A 10,595-nucleotide genomic window follows, 5' to 3' on the forward strand; every position below is an offset into this window, starting at 1 on the left:
TTATAAAAAAGGGTTGTATTATGAATTGAGATATTTTGATTTGAAGACATTTTACTGTCTCGATAACATTAGCAGTCAGCAATGTCGGACTTTCGTTATTGAAAGTACAGATTTTAAAAGTATACATAGACAACTTTAACAGCCACTAATTTAGCGATCGGTAAACAGAATTAGACTTGTCCCCATCGTGCTCATAAAATGCTCTAAAGGTGCTCTCTGGAGTGCAGAAAACATTATTTGAAAAATTGCTAATCAAATCCCAAAAGTTGCTGCCTAAATTTTAAAATGTGCCACCAGGATGTCTCTACATTTTTACATAAAGATTAATTCAAAGCTATATTTTTCCGTTATTCGCTTTAATAAACTTAGTTGCTCGCAAATAAAGACGCCTTCTAACCATCCATTGCCGTTCATGGAAAATAAATTAACAAAGACAGCCATCTTGCCGTCTTTGTATTCGTTTTAGCCGATTATTCGTTCTACTTTTAGCCAATAGGCCGGCGAAACATTTAAGAAATTTACATAAATCGAAATTTGAAGGATATCTTTGAATTCATGCATGCTTTAATTGTAAAAGTGGCTGAAACAGTTTTTTTTTAAATTTCTTTTAATTTTTAATTTAGTCAAAAATGCAAAAGTCTAAATCAGAATTGAACCCGAAGCAAAAAAAATTTTTTTTTAAAATTGTCATTTTTCATTTAATAGAATATGAGAACAATTCACCGATGCTCATGTCACATTTCTTATTGGTCGTTGCATCATGTTCTAGAATTAAATCACGGTTTTTGGTTTCTTATCCCAAGAATGAGAATAACGCGCGGTTTGTCATCATTGTATGTGTCAAAACATCTTTTTCAAGCACGCAGTAAAGATGCACACTCACGAATTTAGGAATCATTTTGTCTTACGCATGACCTCAGAGTCGACAGTATAAATCAAGTGTTCAAGTTGAAGACTTGACAAATAAACGTGACAGACATTTCATCTTGAGCTGGCGCACACCACTCTCACACAACGGGTTTGTTTTACTTATCTTCCTTACCCACCGATGTCGAATTAGAAGCGTTCCCACTAAAAAATCAAACCTCAATCGATAAATCAATCTTTTCGATGGGCAGTGGTGATCAAATCTTCCTTCCTGAGAACTTGTCTTAAGCTTGGTCTTAAAGTTTCCAAAATCCACTCAAGGGAAATCGTCGGGTAAAATAGCGAGATATATTCACCATCTATACGGTCGAATGCTTTGCAATGTGTTTCTCATTCATAAAGAATTGCTCGAGACTCTTTCCGCACGTGTAACATCGCAAGGCAAAAACAGAAAAAGGACAAGGAGGGATCTGCTTCCACGACGCATGTCTACGATAAATCTTGGACAACTAGTGTGCTTTGCGCGCCGCCGTATCCTAGTTGAGACCTACGTCAGTCTGATGAAATTCTTATTTCCCAGGAAGTTAAAAATGAATTTCGTGGGATTACGTCACATTTTGTGCCGGACTTGTACTTAGGAATAGCCCATTTATCAGAATTTGAGCCACTGACGATTCTCTCCTCAAAAGTGTCGACGGGCTCTACACTAGCGTTTTTGGTCAAGCAAGAGCCGTTTGCCGAGTGTAACGCTAAACATCACCAGAAATCGGGGACATTTCGAACCCGTTACGAAATGTCAGCGGTATATCGTATTACAGAGAATTCAATATGGCGGCGGTGGAAGTGAAGTGAACACGTAACTTTCTATTTTCGTAAACGTCGCCAGAGAAAGGCCTGGTACATTACTATCCCAGAAGGCCGAAGGAGACGTAAAAACAAGGAAAATGGCGGCCAAATTGTGCAGTTACAGGGACTTGTATCTTTCGGGTTCTTCCTCCCTAAAATTGAGGTATTTAAAAATGGGGTATTGGGCTTTTGAGCTCTGTGAAATTACGAAGAGTCTCCCGGCTTGGGGAAAATTGTGGGCCAACATATTCCACCGTTTACGAGCGATTAAGTTGAGAAAACTTCTGCATAATGCATATCGAACTACGCGGTTGCGAATCTTCACGAAGTTGTTCCCACGACTAAGGAATTGCAACACCTAGTCGAAGTAGATTTTAAGAGTTTGTATGGGAAATGGAGTCAGAATTATGAGTTTGCTCTTATACCTTGGGAAAAGGTAGGCTTGAAATTGAGTATTTCTTTTTCGTACCGATGGACGCTTTAACCGATTCGGACTGCATTTCCAACTACGCAACGAAAGAATGTCCCATTCTTAGAGAGCTATTTTGAAAAAAACATCTCTTCACCTACATTTCTTATACTGTTTCGGCGCCATTTTGCTTGTAACACGAGAACCGCCTCCACCATATTGTCCCAAATCTCTGGCAATGATAAGTATTGACGGTATTTCTGGACTTATTCATTGATATAAGCTTGCGAACGATGTCCTTGGAGTTAACTTTGAGATAGAACTGGTCGAGTGGTCGCCTTCTCTGAACGTTCGCGTGATATAATTGCGATCACGCTGGACTCTGGATTAAACGGCCCGGGTTCAAGTCCTGGCTGGGGCTTTACGTTGAGTCCTTAAGCAAGACACTTCACTCACATTGTTTCGTCTTCTCGGATAGGACTTAAAGCCGGAGGTCCCGTCTCTTAAAGGGTAAGGGGTAAGAGACGTTAATTTCCCACGCACGAGATTACTGTGTGCTGGATGTCCTTCCCTGGGGTGGGTTGGGTGGGAAAACAGCAGGTCCACATCAGCTCATACAGTTCCCAATAAATTCAACCTGCTTGAACAAATAAACATGATGATGATGATGATGATGATGATGATGATGATTACTTACGAGACTTTGTTTGTATGTCACGGTTCAATGCATTGGAGAAGTAGGCGAACTCATGGATCAGTGTAGAAGACACTATCCGTATAAGAGTCTTAAGCGAAAGATGTCTTGCTGTAGCTGATAAAAACTCAGGGTAAATTTAACAAATCGAGAGTGGTTTAGGGTGGTCTGTACCCCTATCGACAATGATATTCGTCATCATAGTGGTAAAAATGTTGTGGACTCACGAGGCGCAGTCGAATGTCGTTATCGGTAAGGACGTAGGTCGTGCTAAACCATTACCTATTTATTTTTTAACGGAACATTTAAGTCAAGCAAAACGATTCTTTCAGTGCGTGACACATTGCGTGACATACGGACGCGAGCAGCGTTGCCTGAACTCTTATTGACAACGGCAAATTGGCCAATCAGATAGCGAAGTGACTTCCAATTGTAATAAAACTGGTATTTCGAAATTGTACAGCACACAAAAGAGAAAAGCCTAAAAAGTATGTCCTGGCATTGTCTATATTTTTGCTCGAGAGGGACAAGTCAGGAGAAAGTAGTTCGGCTTTCCTGAAACTTTAAACAAATTGTAGCACGAATCTCCAATTATGATCAGAGCTCCTATTCAGAATGTTTAAGCCCTTTACTCGGTAACGTTAACTGACCATAATCTCAGTAAGCTATATCAATCACAAATGACACAGCGTGTCTACTCTAAAGAGAGAATAAAGCTCTAAAAGATTGGCTTTTTCCGTAATATTCCTCTTTAGATTTGTCACATGGCAATGGAGTAACTCTTGATTAAGCAAATTTAGGAGTCATATACTACATTAAAATTTAGAGAAATACTACGAAGATAATTTGAATCGGACAGTTTTTGAATGCGTTCTGCTCACACTGTTTGACAAATTGTTTGTGATAAATAATTATTATCCTGTAGACATAAGAAGTGTGTGTTTCGATTTTTTCGTATTGCAGTGCTCGATACGTAAGTCGAGTTGGAAAAATACAAAGAATTTGCTATTAGGGATGAAAGCATAGTCTTTGTATTTTTCCAACTCAACATATATTGTGCTCTACTTTTATGGATCGAGCACTGTAAGACGGCAATCGAAACGCAGACTTCCAGATGCAGACTGATGAATTTCACGCAGGCTGATGAATTTCACTATAGCATACCCCAGAAAACAGCAAACACAAAAGACACTTTTTCTCATTAATGCGAGGCTATTCCTCGTGACTAATGCGGCTGTTAGCGTCGCTTTCGTTTTTCCAGCTCTGGCATACTTTCCAGGATACAAAAAGCAACGCAATTTACATGTAGGCCTCCAACGTCTGGCTACTGGTTTGTGATGATTCTGCTCAAGTACTGCTCACTTGTCAGACATTGATTTGAAACCTCTTTTTTTCCTTTCATCCGATTTTCGATAGCTTTCTTTTTTCTTCTTCCCTCGCCGATATTGTCTCTATGCAATCTCGTACCTAGATCCCATAGAGATATTGTCTCTATGCAATCCTGTACCCAGGCCGTGGAAGGTCTGGGTACAAGAATAGTCTCTATGTAGGTCCTTAATATTCTACAAAAACTTTCAAAAGCGGTCAGTTACAATCGAAACGCTCAAGAGATCCATTAGCAGAATATTAGAAATTGACTTTTCTTTCTTTTGAGTCTTCATTTCATGTTTGAAAAACAATGAAGAATGTCATTACAAACAGACAGGAATTCTTTCTCAAATTGATTGTTAAGAGGCTGCTTCATTTGTAGAATGAGTTGTAAACAGCTTTGAATTAAACAAAAAATTTCAAATCATACTGTACAATGCTAAATACATGTGCATTTCACCTTTAATTGTGATGAAGTCTTATCCGAGGGGGGAATGGGGCTAGGTCTGTTTTGATTGTGCTCCTAAAATGCTGGAAGGTTGTTCACTGGAATGGATTACAAAATGCCAAAAGCTGCCTAGAAATTGACAAAAATCAAAGAAGCTGGAGACCAAATCTCTCATGAGTAGCGACTTTAATTTCTAGATGTTTTTATGTAAAAGTTAATTAAAAGCTACTTTTTCTATTTTTCGTAATGGTTGCCAACATCTGTCAAGAAATGGCTTGAAACTTAGCTTTAAAGAGTTTCTCGCAATGTCCTCGCATTGCGTTACGAAACTCGGGTCGCCATAAAAAGCTTTCATTTGCCGGCCTGTTAGTATTCAATCCTGATACGATTAATATCATGTCTACTGTCCTACGTTTGCTCGGGCATTCATAATTGTTATTTCATTGTCTGTCGATAAAAAACAAAAAACAAAAACAACCTGCCTGTTCAAAGTACATTCCTGCTTTCCAATTGTGATCATTTGATGTATTGTGTATTTAAAATTCAAACATCGCAATTACGTGGTCGTAGAGTCATATCACCATGTTTATCTACAATCTTCTTTGTCTCAATTTACTTTGTCGTTAAGAAACAGCTTAGTCCATGTAAGCCATACAGAGGATATCAGTTATCTGGCAACAGGAACGACGCTCAATGACCGATTGTAAATTAAGCTAGATGGCTGATTTCTTCTCCAAGACACGATCCGCATTGCGTTCATGACAGCGTGTCGAATGTGTCTCATCTTCCAGCAGTAAATGACAGGTGAGGGTTCAAAGAGGAATTAACATACACGAGAGTCCAAGAAAAAAGAAAGTTTTTGTAAAACGACACTCAAGCCATAGATTTTCAAAATAGCGGCACAAATAAAATATAGCGAGTAACAATTTAAAAACAAGTTAATAAGACAAAATATACGTAAAATATACTAACTTTGGACTTAATAAGGGCAGAAATGTTTTTTCTCATCTCATCAGACGAAGCTACTACTTGCAAAGATTGAATCTGATTCTTGTACCGCCGAACAGTTAAATATATCCTGGTGTACACCACAACTGAAAGATGTAGAAACTAAAATGATAAGATCTTGAATACTGACTACCCCAACATTATCATCAAAGAAACAGATGTAGCATTCAGCCATAGGGAGATTAACATCTAGGGGCGGTCAAGATGTTCAATTGTATTTTCATCAGTTTGAATCGAAATTTAGACAATAAAAGAGTGCTTCAGTAAAGATACGATAATTTTAATTATTTTCGCGGGAGTTGATTTTTACGATTTTCGCGATTGTCAAAAATCGCAAAATAGAAAGACCTTCTTAAAATAGTTCTCTGTGGAAAGTAACTAGGACCGGAGGAAGGAAATGGATCCTTGTAACTCGTCCCGATAAGCTATTTATACATATGAATTATTTCTCTGTTCGTTCTGATAAGTGTTTTGACAATTTTCGCGTAATTTAGTCCGTTTTATTAAATACTTTTTGGTCAAATCGTGAAATAAGTGTTCGTACCATTTTCGCCACATTAAACTCTCGAAAACCCGAGATTACCCTTGTCTGTCTGAGCGAACAGAGGTAATCAAGAAATACTCATCCTTTAAAAAGAATTTTCAAATCTCTCCGTCTTTCCTCAGGCGTACACCATGTACAGAGACCTCTAGCGTACTTTCTAAAAAAATTAACTTCTGCCACCACTGTTGTCGCTTTCATAAATATATTGCTGTTTAGCTGATTAGGCGGATTACAACTCAGATAGTCATTGCGCACAGGTATTCAGTGACTAATATGAGTGTCATTTGAACACCGCTTGTAAATTATTCGATATGGCTGATTTCTTCTCTATGAAATGTTCCGCACAATATGTTCACAATAGCGTGTCGAATGTGTCTCATCTTCTAGCAGCAAATGACAAAGTTCAAAGATGAACTGAGAGACATGAGAGTCAATAAATAAAGACAAAAATATTAAGCCCATTTAGGTTGGTTTCGTTGATTCCAGATTGACAGCTATGTCTATCAGGAAATTAATAAAACATGGCAAAGCCTTCAAGATGATAATAATTCGTTCTGGACTCTAAACAATGTTTGGTTTAGTTATCTTAACAGAAGATACGCTAAGGAACTTTTGTTATCATTCTTATCATTGCTTTTCTCACCCATTAGCACCGACCCACTTTTTTGTCTAGAAATGGGAAAAAACTATCGACTTACGCGAAAGAAGACAACAAGGAAAAACGCTCTTGACTTTAATTTCTCAAAACTTCCCACTAAGGTATTAGCAAACATCTGCGGGCTAATCAACAAGTCTAAAGCCGCCTTTGCTTTTGTTTACACGCTTAGCCTTCTGCTTCGAATAAGTTTTTATCTCAAGAGTGTAAAGGCAAACGCTGCATGTACGGTTTTCGAGCATATCAATTAATCCATTTTTTTTAATTTCAATCCACCCAAATGCAATAACTAAAGAGTAACGTCGATTTTCTCTCCCTCTTAAATACTAGCTCCTGGTTGCTTTTTCCCTTCCGTTCTTAACGTGACGCTATACTGTTTAAGTTGTAGGATATAATTTGACAAGTTAAACTTTCAATGAAAGACCTGAAGGTTCATTCCCTTCACTCATATCCTCAATTTGATGTTCAGTCCTCCCGAGACTCTTGCCATCCATATCATGATCTCTAATTGATCATCTTTGTCATTCTCGTTACCTGCTTGCTTAAAAGTTTCTTCGAATTGCACATGAAGGGGAGTCAAAGAATTGACTTTTATGAGAAGAAGCAGTTTTTTTTCTCCTCAATTATGGCGTAATTAGGGAATTCTGCCTTTGAGGTAGAAGAGTGGCTGGTACAAGTTTCCTTCTGTTCTATTCCAATCTGGCATGTCATTCAGTTGTTTTCAAGAGAGTAAGCGAAACACTTCGCCAGCATGGGAAAACTTTTGAATGGATGAAAGAAACTCCGGCATTAAGCTCAGGTCGGCATCCACTCTCACTTCTTCAATCGTGATTTTAAATCCAGAGCGATGAAAACCTTGCTATAGATGATATCACGTATGTTCCCTTCCTTTCATTGCCATCCGGAATTACAATCTAACGGTCCATCGATAACAAAACCAGCTTCCCTGTTCAAAGTAGCCTTTTCCTCTCTTAAAATATAAGGGGAAAGTTTACTGAATTGTGATTGGTCAAGACAGAGGGCACTTTTTTCTTAATTTTTGCAATTTCCCCTGGAAAAATTACTTGAAAATGATTGGCTGAAAATCGCTTAGCAACGGCTGCCAAGGTAAAGAGATTTCTGTTTGTTTTGTAACGATAGCGTTCCGATTTGTGCGAGATCAGTAAGAAACATTTTGCCCCTTATATTATAAACAAGTAATCACATGGTTCCTCGTAAAATTAAGGATTAATATCACTTGTGTTTGCGGAAGTTGCAGAAATTTCACTCGTCGCTGCGCGACTCGTGCAATTTTAGCAACTTCCAAAAACACGCGAGATATTAATCCTTAATTTTTCTCAGCCCCATGCGATTTCCTCTACTAGTTGCGATAATTTGATATATTGTGTAGTTAGATTCAGTGTCATATCACAAAGTCTATGTTTAATCTTCTTTGTTTTTTTTCACTTTGTCGTAAATTTATAAACTGCGCATACTCCTTGTAGGCCAATAGAGTGGATCAGTTATCAACACGGACGACACTCGATGGCCGTCTGTAAATTACGCGATATGGCTGATTTCTTCTCCGCGACACCTTCCACAGTATGTCCATGATAGCGTGTCGAATTGTTCTCATCTTCCAGCAGTAAATGACCGGGTTCCAAGAAGAATTTAGATATACGAGAAGCAATGAGAAAAGGTAGAACTTTTTTAAAGTGGAATTCGAGCCATAGAGTCGAATTACAGCAGTGCAAATCAAAACAGGCAAATAACAGCTTAAAAACACGAGATATACGTAGAATACACCAACTGTTGATTTAATGAGAACAGCAAAGTTTTTTATTTCATCAGACTGAGCTTCGTCTCGTATTTGCATGGACTGAATCTGATTACTGTGTTGTCGGACAGTTAAATATATCCTGATGTACACCCCAGATGTGATGATTAAACTGAAAGACGCAGAAACTAAAGTAGTAAGAGCTCGAGTACTGACTAACCCCCACAACATCATCAAAGAAACAGATGCACTATACACCCATACGCCGGCCACCACAATAACAACACGTCTGTGAGTCACGAGCTCTTGGTATCTGAGATGAAGATGAATAGCTAAGAACCTATCTACACTTACGGCCACCACACCAAAGAACGAAGCAGTTGAAAATAAGTTACTTGAAATAATCCACATTTGCTGAGTTGTACAGGCATGTTTTTGCAGTTGAAGACGACTGACAAGAAATAAAGTATATAACGGTTGAGTAAACAAACCAACCGCAACATCAGAGCAGGCAAGATTCAGCAGCAGAGTTTTTAAAGTTTTTGCCATCGTCGAGGTTTTGTGTATGGCGTAGATTGTCACTATATTTAACATGATGGAGGTGTAAGTTAGACAATTGTTGAAGACACAGTTGGCGATAAAACTCGATCGAAGATCTGCGAATTCGGCGTTTATAGGGATATATTGTGAAGACTCATTACAAAAAAATTCTTTCATGACATTAACTCACGTATAAAAGATAGGAACTCCTCTTCCAGAGAAAAAAAATCTGTTTTGATTCTTTAGCGGGACAATTTCTCCTTATTCAGGGTAGTGATTCTGCATAAAATGTTCTTTTTTTCGCGAAAGTGATGAAGCTCAATAAAGGGTATACACTAATTATGATATGGGTTCTTAACATGTAAGCAAATGACAAGATGATATATGCAAATGACAAATAAAGACTTGCATCAGGCATATCAACAAACGGAGGTGGTCAGGACATTCAATTGTAATTTTCTTGCTTAATTGCAAGTAAAATAATGAATACTGATCGGGTTTTCGAGAGTCGAAATTAAATGTCATGTCATCTGTCAAATTGAGTTTTGACAATTTTCTTACTAGGCTTAACTTTCAAAGTATATCTTGGACTTCATTCACACCAACAAAATATGTTGAATAAGACCTGGTTTAACTGAATGAAAATTAAAAACAGAGACCTGTGAAACTGCATGAATCATTTTCCATAGATTTCAAGTAGTCACCAACTTGTAAATATTCAGTTCAATATGGTAAATTTGACGTCTACAAACATTGGTTCGACAGCCTCTTCGAAGAAGACAATTTTAAACCGTGTCTAACAAAACATGGGAGGCGAGGTGGCCTCATGGTTGGTGCGCTCGACTCCGGATCGAGTGGTCCGGGTTCGAGCCTCGGCCGAGGACATTGTGTTGTGTTCTTAGGCAAGACACTTTACACTCATAGTGCCTCTCTTCACCCAGATGTTTAAATGGGTAACGGCAAATTTAATGCAGGGATGCGATGGACTAGCATCTCATCCAGGGTGGGGAGGGGGTAGAATTACTCCTAGCCGCTTCATGTTGCGGAAACCCGAGTTATGCGCTGGCCCGATCGGCGACATGGCTCGTAAGTGCGGTTTACCTACCTGACCTCTAACAATACATCTTTTGTGTATATGTGGCGTATGCATATGCATTTCTTTAACACTCCTTTAAAATTGAGGCAAACTGTTTAACACGAAAAACAAATGAATTCTGAAACTTTCTCGCCCTAGTACAGGCCTGAACCATCTGCAGAGATCTCTGAGCTAATCGGTGAAACGTCGAATAAAAGCCACCAGTGTTTTCATGCTCTTATGAACACTGATGTTTGGATTATGATTGCATCTCAGAGGTTTAAAGGTGTTAATAACGTTTTCAGTTCTCTTCTTTAGATTCTTTTACGATCCCTAATAAACGCAGGTTTCACCTAGACTAAAATCAACCAGAAACAAAAGGACA

At 38.4% G+C, this 10,595-nt stretch overlaps 1 protein-coding gene across 1 annotated transcript; it reads right to left on the reverse strand.

The window, feature by feature from the left end:
- Positions 1-8,234: 8,234 nt before the first annotated feature.
- Positions 8,235-9,496, reverse strand: LOC111344308 (beta-1 adrenergic receptor-like). Its single transcript, XM_022951534.2, has one exon. It carries the CDS (start codon positions 9,310-9,312, stop codon positions 8,338-8,340), a length of 975 nt encoding a protein of 324 aa, XP_022807269.2. The 5' UTR covers positions 9,313-9,496; the 3' UTR covers positions 8,235-8,337.
- Between the last annotated feature and the right edge of the window lie 1,099 nt (positions 9,497-10,595).

This window comes from Stylophora pistillata, chromosome 5 (assembly GCF_964205215.1).
Source record: "Stylophora pistillata chromosome 5, jaStyPist1.2, whole genome shotgun sequence".
Classification (NCBI taxonomy): domain Eukaryota; kingdom Metazoa; phylum Cnidaria; class Anthozoa; order Scleractinia; family Pocilloporidae; genus Stylophora; species Stylophora pistillata.